A 17,912-nucleotide genomic window follows, 5' to 3' on the forward strand; every position below is an offset into this window, starting at 1 on the left:
ATCTAGACCGTTTTTTTTACTCAGGATGAGTCAGCAAGTCATACTTTAAGTAAGAAACATCGAGTAATTGTAGCATTTCCCTTAGAGAAATGATAAAGTTACAAAAGATTTTGACAAAAAAAGCTCCCAGCTGATGTGGCGGGTGTGGTTTCAAACTTTGACCAAATCTAGGCCGTTGAGAGATGAAAATCACAACTGTCACATCATCTGGGAACTTTTTTTTTATGTCAAAATCTTTTATGATTCTAGCATCTCCCTTTCCCTTAAATTTAAAACATAGGTGAGATTATCAAAGTTTCTTTTGAGTTTTGGGGTAGAGATGTTCTAACCAACTCTTATTAAAAACCGACATGCAAAACCATACTTATCTACTTCAAAAATTCTAATGAGGAGATGATACTAATATCATGCAATGGATTAATCAACAAAGAAGAATTAAGGAACTTTTAGTATATATCAATATTGCAGTTACTACTCATGCTTGATAGTGGTAAGATAGTTCCAATTTTGAACAGTAAATTGTCCAAAAATTATGTAAACTTCCCAAATTGACCCCCTTATCCTCCTCAGTCCCCCACTGATTCTTAGAAGTAAAGCTAAGAGCAAGAGTTAATATACCAATTAATGCAAAACGATGGTATGGTAAGTTGTAACTACTCATGCTTGATTTATGACCCTACCTGCATTCTCTTCAATTTCTAGAGAGAGAAAGAAGAGAGAGAGAGAGAGAGAGAGAGAGAGAACAGTACTGAAATAGTCCCCCACAACTCCCCACCCACCCAACCTGCAAAGGTCTCAGTGACAGAGAGAAAAATAAAACAATAGAATCTATTGTTCCTTTTTAAAGCTTCTTTTCTATCTCTTCAATTTTTTCATCCTTCTACTTGTAAAAAAAAGATAAAAAGATCAAGACATTTACATTACTAGTGCATGTGAGAATAGATTGAAATATAGAGAGAGAAACTGCAAGAGGGTTTCGTGGGCAAATGTTATTTGTTAAAGCATAACAGAGCTCTGTTCATGAAAGGATTGGTGGGTTATGTTTTCTTTTAATAATTCAGAACCAAAGACCATGCATCTTCATTGATATTATCCTCATTAGGTCAGTTTTTCTCCTTTTCTTTTTTCTCTTCTTCCTAGCTTCTTGTGATCATAAAGAAAGTAATATTTATTATATTTTGAAGTTATTTGACAGGATTAAACTTATCTACTCTTCCTGGGTTTGAAATTCTTTCTGTTTGTTTTGATTATTGCAGTAAAAGGATTAAAGGAGTAGTAGTAGATTTTATCTACTTAGGTCAATTTCTAGTAAATTTTTAGTTTTAACTTGCTAGAACTAAAAGATGTACATTAGTAGATTTCTAGTAAATTCTCATCCTAAATTGCTTTTATGGTCTTGCTCGACCCTATAGATTTGAGTGGTAAAATGTGATTTTATCATCTATATAAACCAAGGTTCCTTGGTTGGAGTGGTAAGAGATATAGTCTTTCACTTTAAGTGTTTTTACACGGGTATACTCTCTTCATCATTTAGATCTTTCATATGAAAGTTAGGAGTATTTTCATTAATCGGGGATAGAGGTGGGAAAGAGGTCGACCGACCTTCCCATGATGCCCGTTGCCTAGCTTTGGGACTTACCCACCCGTCCCGAAAAGAGAAAATGGGTGGGTTACCCACCCTAGCCCGTATCATATTCGATAACCCTTAACCGTTTGGGTTACCCGACCGACGTAGATGCCCGAGAAGAGTCACCCGTTTACCCACCAGACATTTATCACAATGTAGCCTCGTCTACATCATCGGTGTCTCCCTCCCCTCGTACTACATATATAAGTACTGAATGTGGGAGCCGAGGGCTTATATAACCATTTATGGAGGTAGTTACAAAATTTTATCTGACCTATTTAGAGCATCTCCAATGCAACACTCAAATTCTAAAACTTACAGTGTAACATATGATTTTTTAGAATTTTTCTTTGAAAACCTTTTTCAATACTAAATTCAACATGAGTCTCTAAAATGATGTGGTAAGATTTATTTTAGAAATCTTTAAGAGGACAAACTCAGTTTAGAGTGTCATCTTCAGGATCTCTAAGTGCCACATAAGCAAATAAATCAATTTTATGACTAAAATATAGTAAATTGTAGAGTTTCTTTTGAGTGTTGCTTTGGAGAAGGTTTCTAATAAAGTATCTCTAGATGGACATGTAGGAAAAAAATCATTTAGAGATTCACTTTTCACACATGACGCCTAGGCTTTTTGGAGTTTATCTTGAGTCTTGCATTGGAAATGCTCTTAGCTACCGTTGGTGCTAAATGTGTAGCCGATGGCTTATATAGGTACTAAACGTGAGAATTACTAAGGAGTGACCCGTGCACAAAAAAGGTTTCTAAAACTACTTGATGCTAAATGTGTAAGTACTAAATTACTAGGGAGTCCTTGTCCCGCTCCCCTCATGTGTAGCCGGGGGACCCGCGATAGAAGGAATAATTGAGAACTGATCATATTTACTCCGCATTTAGAATTACAAAAGTGAAAATACTCGAAGACATCCCATATACAGCTTCTCCTACGTTGATAATAAGATAATAGACAATATTGTCTTTCACACCTTTTGCGAAGTGTAAGAAGAGGATATCACACCGCCTTGTCTCGTTCAAGGCGTGGACGATTCACGGGTGTATCCTCAATGGAGGAGATTACAAAAATTTATCCGGTCTATTGAGTATCTAAAAAGTAAATGAAGTATTCTAACTACCAATTTTATGGAGCTTCAAGTTAGTCATATTAGATCTCTATCAAGCTAATTTTTTTTTTTTTTTGTTGAGAGATCAAGCTAATTAGTCAAGTTTAGTTCTAGTGAATATATACATATATCTATGAATGTTAGTGCATGAACTGTATCAAGATACATGCGGGACCCCATAGAATGACAAGGTAGGGCCAAATTAAACTGAATGTGTGTCACTTGTCCGACATCAGTAAGCTTAGACACTGACATCCAAACCTCCAAAAATCATTCATTCACTAATATTTTCAATTCAAGTTGATGTTCTTTCAATCATTTCAGATTTTGCTCATAGGACCTGTAATGGGGAGGATTTTTACTCTAGCCCTTTGTATGTTTTGAACTAAAAATCCAGTACTATATTCAAACTTCAGCTAAAGAAACCCTTAAAATTTGCTGGTATCTTTATTACGATTAAAAATTGAGTTATTCTGCCAATGTGGAAAACATAGGCAGCCGGCGATGAATTTGATACATGAATATATATATTTTTTGAGTTTCAGACATGGATTGACTTTACTGTACAAAAGTAATATCGTCTAACAAATGGAAAAGAACAATTATTTTTTGGAATTTTTGATGTCCAAAACACTAATGTTTTCAATTTAGATCCTTTAACACTGTTTTGCAATTTGTTTTCATAAATAATCAGAATACAAATAAAAAATTTATTTACACCCATGAAATATATTTATATAAACCGACGAATGTAACCCTCTTCGTCTCAAACGAATGGAAAATGTTTCACCAGAAAACCTCACAAATTGTTTCACTTGAAACTCGGAAACCCTAAGGGTCGGAAACCATCGAGGAAGGTTCCTCTGAAACCTCCACTCCTCTCAAACGAATAACAAAAGTTTCAGGTAAAAACCTCATAAAATTCCATTTTTGCTATCTTTTCAGATGAGTGTAGCTAACTGCCGGTTCCATCTTTATTTTTTTACTCTAACATCTTCCATGACCTCCACTCTTAAAATAATAACCACCACACCTTTCCCAGACTCATAAAACATTTCAACATCAGTTTCTCTATATATTTGTTTTCATGGTGAGAATTGGAGTAGCCAAATTGGACAGTATATTTAAATTTAATACAACTATTCCAAAACTAAATCTAGGTTACGTTTTGAGCTTGATTCAATCTTTTGTGGTTGTAGTGAGCAATTTCCTTCAAATTATTTCATTCGGTGTTTGATTTTGAAGTATAGCATAGGTCTTCGACACAACAAATTATTGTTAATCGCGTTAGGATAATCTGATCGGACTTCGTTTTGTTGAATGATAATGTTGTGTGTTCATCTACGTACGATAATCAACAAATTATGTCGTACCAAAGACACGGGCTATATACTCAAGTCATACATAATTTCCATCAAAGCCCCAAATGGAACTATGGAAAAATAATAGAGATACTATGCATGGGACTTATCCGGCAGAATCCCGCCGGACAAGTTCGGTCACATTCTCTATCTAGATCATGACCGGACATATGCCCGCCAGCCGGGATTCGGCCCCAGGGTACTCTCATTTTCCATGAATAAAGGCATTTCTAAATAGAGAAAGAAAAGTGAGTCAGACAGAGAAGGGGCCAAAGCGATTAAGTGAGGTAGGGGGGTATGGAGCACAAGAAATGGAGCTTTAGTATGTTGTGTGAATGCCTTTACAAAAGGTCCAAATTCTCTGTTTTGGTAACAGACTTGGATCATGTTGAGTATGATATTTCAAGGGCTAAAAATAAAAAATAAAAAATAGAAAAAAAAGTAGAAATAGTAATTAATGGTGATTCTTTTGTCAGCGCTGACGTTTTTCAATAGACTCTGGTCCCATGCTGACCTTTCTGAGATACTATTTAGATGCTCAGATTGTTTTGTGACCATTATGACCTTATTTATTTTTAGATTACCATAATCGACTCCATCTTTCTAAAATAAAAAATATTTTATTTTTGGTGGAAAGTCTAAGAATAGGCTACACATCAAAGTCTGTTTCAATACTACGTGAAATTAACGGTTTCAATTTTCAAATCGACTCTCTCGATTTCTTTTGATAAATTTTTCCACCTTCATTAGACGGTCGATTTCTATTTAAATATAGGGTGAGTATATTTTTATAGTACATTCCGTCATTTTCCTACATAGATTTGAGAATGCAACAACTGAAAAAATGGATCTCTGCCTTTACCATATGTATAAAACGAAAATAAAAAAAAGTGCAAAAAAGATAAACGAATTGGCATGAAAATTAGATCAATGGCTGGATTTTACGACAATTTGTCTATTTTGATGAACGAGATGGATCTCGACGGTCTGGTTTACTTTCCCACATTCTTCGGCTTGATTTTTTCGCAGTATGTGCTATTGCCGTATATGAAAATCTACTATTTTCTTCTACACAATTATATAATTATGTGTGCATATACTACCACCTCATGGAAATTTGATTTCGAATCACATTAGGTCATGTTTGGCGCGACTATTGTTTGGTTCTCGGGAGGCCGGGAATGCAGGGGGAACCCTATTCCTCTAGGAATGAGATTCCCCCTAAATGGATTAATAGCAAACTCAGGGAGGGGTGGGTTTGTGATTCCATTCTCGAGAATGATTTGCTTTAATATTTATGAACAAAATTATCTTTCACGTAATATTTTAATTAAAAAAAATTAGAAACTTAGGATTTCAGCCACCGCCATAACAACTCTCTTGCTCGAACATAACTCTCTTTCCTTATCTTTTGTTTTTTTTTTTCTTATTTCTCGTTCTTTGTTCATTCAAATTGTGAGAGGGTGGTTTCTTGATTGAGGCGGTTTGAGAAAGTTAGAAACCAAATTGGGCAGTTTGGTTGAAGGCGGTTTGGTGAGAGGCTTTTCCAATTTTGGAATCAATTTCCAATTTTGGCTTCAATTGGCTATGGTCGGTGGATATCCAAAGTTGGATATAGGCGGTTTGGCAATTGACACCAAAATTTAGAAACCTAAGTAATTTAGAAACCAAAGTTCCTTTTTTTATGGGGTTTGATATCCTATATAAATAGGGGTCTTGAGTCTTTGTAAATCACACCAACACATCAACAACAACTCTTCTTTAGAGAGCTAGAGAGAGAGAGCAAGAGTGAGAGAAATTTTTCATAGTTTTTGAGCGGTGTTAAATTTCTCGGTCGTCGAAGATTTAGTATAGAAGGTTATTACTATACGGTACCATCTTGGGACGAACTTGCGGGTTGTGTTAGTCGTCTTCATCTATCCTTCAATAAAGATTTCTTGTTCGCCCGAGGACGTAGGCTTTAAAGCCGAACCTCGTTAAATTCTGTTCGCATATTTGATTTTGACTTAGCTTTTCGATTAATCTTCATAATCGGATCAATTTCTAGGATAGGTTCGATAGCTTCCGCGACCTTAAGTTATAACAATTGGTACCAGAGCCTTGTTGAGATTGAACGAAGAGAAGATGGGATCGAGAAGTGGTACGGTCAAAGCAGGGAAATATGAGATAGAGAAGTTCAATGGGAAAAACGATTTTTCTTATTGGCGGATGCAGATGAAGAATCTGTTAATCTCGCAGAAATTACACAAGACGTTGACGGGAAAGAAACCAGGAGATATGTCAGATGAGGATTGGGAGGAGTTAGATCTCGAAGCACGGGCTACCATTATGTTGTGTCTTGAGAGGGACGTGGCGTTCCTAGTAGACGAAGAAACAACGGCGGCGGGTGTGTGGTTAAAATTAGAAAGCAGTTTCATGACGAAAACTTTAACGAATCGGGTCTACTTAAAATCCAAATTATTCACATGTAGAATGGAAGAGGGTTCTTCTATTCAGGAATATGTGAATAGGTTTGACAGGATTATCTCAGATTTGAAGGATATTGATGTTAAGGTTGAGGATGAGGACCAAGCCCTCATATTGTTACTTTCATTACCTAAATCCTATGAGAACCTTGTTCAAACTTTGATGCTTGTTGGTGATAGTCTAACCATGGAAGAGACGAGAAATTCGCTATTAGCGGATGACCTTCGTAAGGTTGCTACTAGCAGTATGGCGTCGGGTGGAGTAGACAAGGATCAAGCACAAGGGTTGTTTGTAACGAGGGGGAGGAGTAATGAAAGGGGAAAGGGAAATGGCGGGAAATCTAGATCCAAATCTAGAGGCTCTTTCAAGAAAACGTGCTTTAGTTGTGGTGAGCTTGGCCACTTTAAAGCGGCTTGTCCAAAGAGAAAGTTGAAGCAAAAGAACGAAGGCTACAAGGAGAAACAAGAGATGCAAGAGGCGGGATATGTGTCAGAAGAGGCGGACGAATGTTTCTCGGTGACAGAGGTGTCTGAGAAGATCTTCGATAAGTGGATGCTTGATTCAGGGGCGTCACACCATATGTGTCCAAATAGGGAGATGTTTACTACCTATAGGAGTATAGATGGTGGTACAGTTATACTGGGTGATGATAGTATATGTAAAACTGTGGGACTCGGAACAATACGGATCAAGATGCACGATGGAGTGGTGAGAACATTGACGGACGTAAGACACATACCCGATTTGCGGAAAAATCTAATTTCCCTTGGTGTGTTGGAGCGGAACGGCTGTAAGATAATTATAGAGAATGGCTCCATAAAAGTCGTTAAGGGTTCTTTGGTGGTAATGAGAGGTACTCGTTACGGTAATTTATACAAACTTTTGGGGACAACAATTACGGGAGATGTAGCAGTAGGAATCAGTGGAAGGGATCCAACGGCTAGTACGAGGCTTTGGCATATGCGCCTTGGGCATATGTCAGAAAAGGGTCTATCTTTGATGTGCGGGAAAGGCTTGTTGAAGGACATGAAGAAGCCTTGCATGGAGTTTTGTGAGCATTGTGTGTTCGGGAAGGCACACAGGGTGACGTTCTCTACAAGCAAGCACAGGAGCAAAGAGGTGTTAGACTACGTACACACCGATGTCTGGGGACCGGCAAAGTTACCTTCCAAGGGTGGTTCCAGGTATTTTGTTACATTCGTTGATGATCATTCGAGATTTGTCTGGCTTTATTTTCTGAAGCATAAGAATGAGGTATTCAACACATTCCTGGTGTGGAAAGCAATGGTTGAGAACAAAACTGGTCGAAAGCTGAAGACGTTAAGGTCGGATAATGGGACCGAGTACACGGATGGGGCATTCAAGGAGTTTTGTAATCAGGAAGGCATTGTGAGGCACTGGACAGTAGTAAACACACCTCAGCAGAATGGAGTCGCAGAGAGATTGAACCGTACACTACTTGAGAAGGCTAGATGTATGCGCTCCAATTCGGGACTAGGCGTAGAATGGTGGGCAGAATCTGTTGCTACAGCTTGTTATATTGTGAACAGGTCTCCACATTCTTCTTTAGATGGCGGCATACCTTACGAGGTGTGGTCAGGTGAACATGCAGATTACGGGAGACTTAAGGTTTTCGGTTGTACGGCCTATTACCATGTTAAAGGTAACAAACTTGACAATAGAGCAAAGAAGGCAATTTTCTTAGGATATGCTACAGGAGTCAAGGGTTATCGGCTATGGTGTACGGAAGACAAGAAGTTTGTAATCAGCAGAGATGTGGTATTTGATGAGTCATCTATTGTAGCTATGGCGAAAGCTACGGTGCCTAGTTGTGGTGATGTTGGGTCTACTAAAGCTCAAGCAGTGGAAGTAGAAGCCGAAGACCAACGGGTTTCTAGGAATCATGATCAGGTGGAGCATCAGGATAATACTCAGGATGAGAAAATTGATGAACCCGGTCATGAGGAGGTTCAAGGGGAAGGTACACAAGTTTTACAACAACAACAGCAGGATGTTTCGGTACACACTAGGCCGAAACGGTTATATAAGCCGGTACAGAGGTTAGGGTCAGACAAACCTCTTAGGCATTATGGGCAGGCAAATCTTGTTGAATATGCACTCTCGGTGGAAGACGACGAGCCGGTCACCTTCAAACAAGCTATTACCGCAGAGGATAGAGAGAGTTGGTTGGTTGCTATGCAAGAAGAGATGAAGTCTCTTCACAAGAACAAGACATGGGAGGTTGTCCCATTGCCCGAAGGTAAGTCTGTTATTGGTTGTAAATGGGTGTACAAGAAGAAAGAGGATTCTTCCGAAATCAAGGGTACAAGGTATAAGGCAAGACTAGTGGCCAAGGGTTATGCACAGAAAGAAGGGGTCGACTACAATGAGATTTTCTCACCGATCGTGAAACATACTTCTATTCGGGTGCTATTGAGTATTGTTGCTCACAGTGATCTTGAGCTGGAACAACTCGATGTTAAAACCGCCTTCTTGCACGGTGATTTGGAAGAAGAAATTTATATGGCTCAACCTGAGGGATACAAGGTTGAGGGCAAAGAAAATCAAGTATGTCGTTTGAGGAAGTCTCTTTACGGATTCAAACAATCCCCTCGCCAATGGTACAAACGATTTGATTTTTTCATGCTAAAGCATGGTTTTCGCAGAAGTGACTATGATTGTTGTGTATACATCAAGAAACTTCGCGAAGGTGACTTTATTTATCTCCTTTTGTATGTGGATGACATGCTTATTGCTTCTCGAAGCATGGTGGAGATAGATAAGTTGAAATCTCAACTCAGTCAAGAGTTTGAGATGAAAGACATGGGCGCTGTAAAGAAGATACTGGGAATGGAGATTAAGAGAGAGCGGTCAAGTAAGAAACTGTACTTGAATCAGAAAGGTTACATCGAACGAGTAGTTTCTCGGTTCGGGATGCAGAATGCGAAGGCGGTGTCAACACCTTTGGCACCACACTTCAGGCTCTCGGGAAAACAATCTCCCACTACTACGGTGGAGAAGGATCATATGGATCGTATACCGTATGCTAGTGCAGTTGGCAGTTTGATGTACGCTATGGTGTGTACTCGTCCGGACATTTCACAGGCGGTCAGTGTGGTTAGTAGGTTTATGGCAAACCCGGGGAAGACACATTGGGAAGCTGTGAAGTGGGTCTTGAGGTACTTGAAGGGTACCGTTGATACGGGTTTGTGCTTTGGTGGAGACACATGTCAGGTAAGCGGTTATGTTGACTCGGATTATGCTGGCGATCTAGATAGAAGACGATCTACTACTGGTTATGTATTTAGGGTACATGGTGCTCCAGTTAGTTGGCGATCGATGTTACAATCTACAGTTGCGTTATCTACTACGGAGGCCGAGTATATGGCTATGGCCGAGGGTGTGAAGGAAGCACTGTGGTTGTGGGGTCTTCTGGATGATCTAGGGATTAAGCAGGAGTGCGTGGATGTATGGTGTGATAGTCAAAGTGCGATCCACTTGGCGAAGAATCAGGTTCATCATGCTCGTACTAAGCATATTGATGTCAGGTATCACTTTGTACGAGATGTCATAGAGGAAGGTGATGTTTCTCTAATGAAGGTACACACAGATGAGAATCCCGCGGACATGTTGACTAAAGTGGTGACATGTAGCAAGTTTCAGCATTGCCTGGAATTGCTACAAATCGGCTCGTGTTAAGTTGCCCGAAAGGGCGTAATGGCGACAAGGTAATCTTTATGTGAAGGGTTGGTAGAACTACGGTAGGCTTGATCCTGTAAAAGGGTACGTAGGCAACCATGGTCAAATGGTGCAGTCGGATGATGTTACAAGAAGCAGACATATCTTACAAGGAGTATCCTGGTGTTCGTCCAAAATTTGAAGGGTGTCAAATTGTGTACGAGGTGGAGAATTGTGAGAGGGTGGTTTCTTGATTGAGGCGGTTTGAGAAAGTTAGAAACCAAATTGGGCAGTTTGGTTGAAGGCGGTTTGGTGAGAGGCTTTTCCAATTTTGGAATCAATTTCCAATTTTGGCTTCAATTGGCTATGGTCGGTGGATATCCAAAGTTGGATATAGGCGGTTTGGCAATTGACACCAAAATTTAGAAACCTAAGTAATTTAGAAACCAAAGTTCCTTTTTTTATGGGGTTTGATATCCTATATAAATAGGGGTCTTGAGTCTTTGTAAATCACACCAACACATCAACAACAACTCTTCTTTAGAGAGCTAGAGAGAGAGAGCAAGAGTGAGAGAAATTTTTCATAGTTTTTGAGCGGTGTTAAATTTCTCGGTCGTCGAAGATTTAGTATAGAAGGTTATTACTATACGGTACCATCTTGGGACGAACTTGCGGGTTGTGTTAGTCGTCTTCATCTATCCTTCAATAAAGATTTCTTGTTCGCCCGAGGACGTAGGCTTTAAAGCCGAACCTCGTTAAATTCTGTTCGCATATTTGATTTTGACTTAGCTTTTCGATTAATCTTCATAATCGGATCAATTTCTATGATAGGTTCGATAGCTTCCGCGACCTTAAGTTATAACACAAATCGATTTCATAATGTTTAAAAAAAAAAAAAGATAACTGTATTTATTTTAAATAAATCTTTGAATACAACTTAAATTGGTGTCTCGCTTTACTATTTCATATATACAAATAAATATGATTAAAATTTATATAACAAAATTGACCTATAATTTATGTAGATTAAGTAAAAAGAGTATAACAGGACTTTTATAAAAGTTTACATTCCTATTCTTATACGAACCAAACACCAAGTTAGGAGTCTATCACGAATGATGTTCTTATTCTTGGTTAGGCCAAACATCAAGTTAAAATAATCTGATTCTCAAGAATCGATTCTGGGAATGCGATACTCAGGAACCACATTCTATTCTCGAGCGCCAAACATGACCTTAATGTTTTGCTTGCCAGGATCATGTTTTGCTTATGTTTATTTATGTATTAGGGTATGAACTCATTTCTCATTAGTATGTATAAAAAGGAAATTTCTCGCTAAGTTTAACCAACAAAAAGTTCCACATTATTTTGTAAAATTCATCCACCAAGTAAAAAAGATTTTATTTCAACAAAAAAAAAAAGTAAAAAAGATTTTATGTTCTAACACACATCATGTAGGAAATATAAAAGTTTAGTGATATTAAGGGAAGACTAGACTGAAATTACATGTACAAAGTGTAATGGGGCTCATACTAAGGTGACAACGGATACTTTTAGGAGAAGCGTATGAATACCTAATGAGCTCGGCTCGGACATTGATATTTTGAGTTTGAGTTAATAGTCGTTGTCGTAGATCTTCATAATACAAACTGAATTGCAAACATGTGCTTCCTCAGTTGGTTCTGCATCTACTTTAAAAATTAATTCACAAATTCGATTCATAATTTGTGGAAGTAGAAATCCATCATTTTGGTGATTGATTTCTAGGGGCCCGAGTGCTTTGATGCTTTTTGATCTGTGGGGAACCATAACGAAGAGAAGCCTTTGTATTTTTCATCTATAACTTTTCTCCAGAAGCTGTTGGGTTCTTGACCGTACCGCCATATCCATTTTCCTACCAATGCTTTGTTCATAAGCTCCATTTTCCTACCAATGATCCCAAGTATCCAAAAACATACCAAGCTAGAGATTAACAGAGGTAAACAATTAAGCTTCTGGCTAGACGATTGGACCAAGAATGGGTCTTTCAAAATTCGATTCCCAACTCTTTGGAAGGCTTCCAAGAAGAAATATGCAACTATTGAAGAACACTTGGGTAGTGATTTTAATGATGACTCTTGGAACCTCCATCTCTCAAGACCCATTCGAAGTAACGAGATTGAAAATCTTTCAACTCTTCTTAGTGAGACAACTCAAGCTTCAAGTTCTTTATTCTCCATGATAGATAATCGAGTATGGATGCCCTCTCAACATGGTTTCTCCGTCAACTCCTTCTATAGAGAGCTCCAACAACAATCCGTCACTCGCCAAAGCTTAATTCCAAAATGGATATGGAATAAATTTATCCCATCAAAGGTGTCATTTCTTCTCTGGACTATTATGTTAGATGGGACACCATGGATATGATGATAAAAAGAGGATCCACTATGCCAAACAAATGTTCGCTGTGTAAGTTAAACTGTGAAACCTCTTCTCACCTTTTTCTCCTTTGCCCATTCACATCTAAGTGTGGGACTCTATATATCCTTATCATCCTTTCGACATTAATGTCCATACCATTTCTCAAGTTCTTAGTAATTGGAAAGTTTCAAAGATTATAGATAGAAAGTCTTTTATTCAGATGTGTATCCCTCCAGCCATCATATGGATAATCTGGCTCGAGAGGAATCACCGAGTTTTGGAAGAAGAAGATGATACTGAACAATACGTAGAGAATAAAATCGTCAAGGTGCAGAGTATAATTTACTTTTGGGCCTCGAATCAGGATTGGATTAGCAATACTCAGTTCAGTCAATTTGTTAGTAATTGGGATGTCATGGTCAGGTTATAAGCCAGTTCAATTGTAATCTTATGCTTTTTTGTTTTGTTGTCTCAGGGATGGTTAGCTTCCTTAGCTACCACTCTGCTTTTCTTTGATCAATGAAACTATTTTGCTTTCTCTAAAAAAAGAAATCCATCATTTGAAAGAGTATCAATGAAAAACACGAAAAAATTCATCATTTGTTGACCTAAGTTAAGAGAGTATTGATAAAGAAAAAATAATGCAGATAGGCCTTTAGTGCCTCTTAGAATGACCTTTAAGGCTATCTATATGACCTTTATAAGGTCTGAGCAAAGTGTGTGTTTGTGGTGATTCAAATATTTATCCAACTCCTTTGTTGTAACTACAATTATTATCATAAATATTGCGACTGATGTTATGAAAGGAAAAGAATCACTCCTAAAGGCTAAAACTTTTATCGAAAAAAATTTTAGTAAGCACAAATTCAATTTTTTTTTTGGGAATTCGACTACGATATACATTAGTCGTTACAAGACATTGATGCATCATGAAGATGTATTAAGCACGATAACCGCCTAATTTATACCAAGAATTAAAGAGGCCTAAAGCTAGACAAATTATTACATTATTTATAACCTAAATTACATAGGATTCTTTAACAAAAAAAAAAAAATTACATAGGATAAATTTTGATGGCAATCTACTTCTACCGAGACTCGAGCCCACGACCTCATAGACTTAAGAGAGGTGTCCAACGGTTGCACATATAATCATGTATCAGCCTCTATTTTTCTTCCAACAAACCCATTAAACTCTGTAATAAAGACCTAACAACCTAAACCTATTGCCAAAATGAGAAAAAAGCCAAACAATTCCAAAACCCTAGAATGTCTTTTACCTATTTAAACAACCATGAAATGAGACATACTCCAACAACCCCCTCCAGCAACTCTGTTGTTTGTTGTACTTCCCTTCCTGAAAAAGCTAGTCCCATGATTCTTCCCTCTACCCACCACCACCTCCACCTCCACCTCTAGGTTCTCCTTCTATATTCCATCCCATTTTCATCATCCAATTTTAAAGAGAGAAAGAGAGATGAGAAATAGATCTTCAACAAAGCAAGGAAACAAGAAAGGAGGAGAAACAACACCAATGGAGACAGACAAGCTTAAAAAGCTAAAAGAAGAACCTCAACTCTCTGGTGCTTATATCCGAAGCCTTGTCAAACAATTAACCTCTTCAAAAACCAAAGGTTCATCATCACCACCACCCATGACCCCTAAACTCTCATCATCATCATCATCATCATCACCAGATAACAATGAAGTTCTGCACCATCTGAATCACTTACCACCTCAAACCCTAACTAATAATACTAGTACTCAACAAAATAGTCCTACCCATCTTCCCCAACAACCTAAAAAACAAGTTAGAAGAAGACTTCATACTAGTAAACCCTACCAAGAAAGACTTCTAAATATGGCTGAAGCTAGGAGGGAGATTGTTACTGCACTCAAATATCATAGAGCTTCAATGAAACAAGCTAATGAAAAACAACAACAACTAGGGCAACCCCATGAATTCCCTCAAAACCCATCTCTGGGAAAACAAGAAGAAGAAGAAAGAACAACAAGATGTAGGAGAAACCCTAGAAATTACCCATCTAACACCAACAATCATTCAAATTACCTTGAAAATTGTCACCCTTATTCATCTTTCTCTTGCCCTCTTCCTCCATCTAATAACATTCCTTTCTTTTGTTGTTCTTCTTCTCCACCTCCTATTGCCCCAACACTACCCTTAATTGATAATCTCACTCTCCCTAATCATCAACCATTAGGTTTAAATCTCAACTTCCATGACTTTAACAACTTAGACACCAATTTTCTTTACCATCAAAATAATAACACTATCACCACCAACAACAACAACCAATTATCATCAATCTACTCTTATTCATCTCCATCTCCATCTTCTACTTCTCCTACTCTTGTGTTTAATGGCCAAGAAGCTCATTCATTCGTTACATCACCGGAAGAACAGTTGATGACCGCAGAAATGATTGATACTTATATGATGATGAATGGAGGATTACACCCGACCATGGATGACGAAAACATCGCCGAGATACGTTCGATTGGGGAACAACATGAGATGGAATGGAATGATAGGTTAAATTTTGTTACTTCGGCATGGTGGTTTAAGTTCTTGAAGAAAATGGAAAGTAGTCCTAATGAGAAAAACATGGAGGAAAACAGTCAAGGATCATCACCATCATTGGATCAAGGAGATGGGTTTAATTACTTGTTTGATGAAGTAATGGAATTTCCAACTTGGATGAATACAAATAACAATGAGAGCTTCTTCTTGCAACAGCATTTGGATGATTCTATTTCAGAGGATCACTTGCAAGAACCTACCTTACCTTGGTAAGAACTATTCTGTAAGTTTAGACAAACATTCACTTTAAGTCTTGCATAGGATTATTACGAAAGAATTCATTAAGTTATGGAAACTGCAATTCAGAAAGAGAGATGCTAGAATCACAAAATATTTTGACAAAAAAAGTTCTCAGCTGATGTGGCAGTTGTGATTTTCATCTCTCAACGGCCTAGATTTGGTCAAAGTTTGAAACCACACCCGCCACATCAGCTGGGAACCTTTTTTTGTCAAAATCTTTTGTAACTTTATCATTTCCCATTCAGAAAGAGAACCTTTAATTTTTTTTTAATTTATTTTTATTGAGCCATGACTCAATAATTCGTAATGTGTTCGAAAATACGAGATTGCTAGAGTAGAAAAGAAAACCTCAAAAAATATTATGATCATTTCTTTTCATAACGCATTGTGAGCGGCTATATATCTTTCCATAACGCATTGTGAGCGGCTATATTTCTTTTCATAACGCATTGTGAGCGGCTATATTTCATTGTGAGCGGCTATATTATGACCAGATTTAATAACGTATTATATCTGGTCATAATGTACTATATAAGATACAAAAATAGTTTAGAAACAAAAACGACTTTGCACTCGAGTTGAAAAATAAAATACGATATTTTTCATAATTCGTTATGAACATTCATAATGCATTTTGAATGCTCATAAAAAAATTGAAGTAAGACGGTTCGTATTACATTATGAACAATCATAAAGCATTACGAAAAATCATGGAAATTCACGAGATTTCACAAGTGGAGGGATAATTTGGACCAAATTTTTTTTTTTTTAATTTTGGACCTCCGCTCAATTATGGTTTCTTTTCCTCTAGTAATTTTGTTTGAAACTAAGATCAATTCAAAAAATTTAGAATAAACGCCTATTTTTGGCCGATACCTCTGTTTCGTGACATAAAATAAATTTTAAGACTATTTTTCTTTCTTAAATAGTTGATGTAGTTACTAGAGAGTCTAATTACCCAAAATATAAGAAGGGCTACTAGAAAAGCCCATTATATTTCAACTGGTAAAGAATGCTCATTTCCATAAACAGAAGTGGGCCGTGGACCCACTATGTGACAAGCAAGCCCAGCTATGTTTTTCTCTTGTAGGAAGTGTCAAAAATTGTGAAATTGTTTGGATTCTTTTGCAAATAGTAAAGTTATTTATTTATTTTGCAGGATGGACATAGGAGAAATTGATAGCATGGACAGTGAGTGGTTAGCCTAAGTCAGATTTTGATTGTTTTTATCATCAAATCCTTGACATTCTTCTCTGTTTTTATCTTTATAAGAAAAACAGCATGAATGCTAATAAGGTTTTATTAGAGGACCAACAAGAGGAATAAGGTAGGAGAAGAGGGGTTTATTGATGTATCTCATTAATTTATTTTGTTTTTTTCATTATTAAAGGGTTTTTTGGGGGGTCAATTAGAGTTTTTCCTTCAATTATCACATTGCGGACTATCTCTCCAAATTAGTAGATTTTCTTCCGTTCTTTCTTTCGGGACAACATAACGAATTCTTATCAAAAACAAAAAAAATTGGACAAGTTAAATTGAAAAAGGTGTGGATATCCAAGCATTGAGATTCATGGAAGATAAACAAGTACAAGAGAGAAAAATTCAAGGAGACAACATAAAAATTAAAAAGAAACCATAACACATGGTCAGTGGCGGATTCAGGATTTGAACGCAGGGGGGTGAAGTTAAATACCCAAACCAAAGATATTTGCAAACACAATAATTCACAAAAAAAAAAAGCTCTCAACACGGATACATTATACGTTATAGAGTATATTAAGGATGTACATTAAATCAAGAGAGAGGTCAGGATTTTACATCATGCTGGATGGACCATAAATTAAAACCGTAGGAAAAAAAATCGATGCATATTACTAGTTTTGAAGGAGGCAATCTCTAGTGTGAACTAAATTTTAGTTAAATCGTACTGTTTGAAAATATAGAAATTAATTGAAAGTTGGACAAATTAAGATGATAATTGTGAGGGGTTGAAATCGCGGGTCAAGAAGTCAAGAGGACCAGACCGTTGACTAGAAGTCGGACCTTCACCTGTTAATATTTTTATGGGTGCGACGACGTCTTTGGGTTAACCTGTGACAAAAGAACAAACACACGTGACTGTGAAGTCTTTAGGGGACACCGGGATGGTGCCGACCAAAGGAACTCTGACGGTCAAGTCAGTAAGCTTGCAAGAGAAGTAATAAATCTATATAATAAGGGAGGAGGGTATCTTTCCCCCTCCTCCCAAGGGTCAAGATTTACCCTCACAAGTTTATATTAGAGGGTTCTGATTTGTTTTATAAAAATTGAACGGATTGGATTTAGATTACAAACCATCAAAGGGACAAAAATGAAGAGGGAAAGACAAAGCATCTTTGCAAAGATTCTCTTTTTGAAATTTGGTTCCCCCAAATATC

The 17,912-nt window shown here is 37.4% G+C and overlaps 1 protein-coding gene and 1 long non-coding RNA gene across 2 annotated transcripts; both read left to right on the forward strand.

Moving 5' to 3' along the window:
- Nucleotides 1–678: 678 nt before the first annotated feature.
- On the forward strand, nt 679–3,769 carry LOC147543528 (uncharacterized). Its single transcript, XR_015223756.1, has 2 exons — nt 679–1,102; nt 1,257–3,769. It is a non-coding gene; the product is annotated as an uncharacterized LOC147543528 (long non-coding RNA).
- Nucleotides 3,770–13,567: 9,798 nt separating this feature from the next.
- On the forward strand, nt 13,568–16,905 carry LOC147543529 (protein AAL-toxin resistant 7-like). Its single transcript, XM_086636520.1, has 2 exons — nt 13,568–15,464; nt 16,655–16,905. The coding sequence occupies exons 1-2, from the start codon at nt 14,131–14,133 to the stop codon at nt 16,701–16,703; spliced, it is 1,383 nt and encodes a 460-aa protein (XP_086492646.1). The 5' UTR covers nt 13,568–14,130; the 3' UTR covers nt 16,704–16,905.
- The last annotated feature ends 1,007 nt before the right edge of the window (nt 16,906–17,912 follow it).

This window comes from Eschscholzia californica, unplaced genomic scaffold (assembly GCF_041429995.1).
Source record: "Eschscholzia californica isolate CP2 unplaced genomic scaffold, dmEscCali1.0.p SCAF_4, whole genome shotgun sequence".
Classification (NCBI taxonomy): Eukaryota; Viridiplantae; Streptophyta; class Magnoliopsida; order Ranunculales; family Papaveraceae; genus Eschscholzia; species Eschscholzia californica.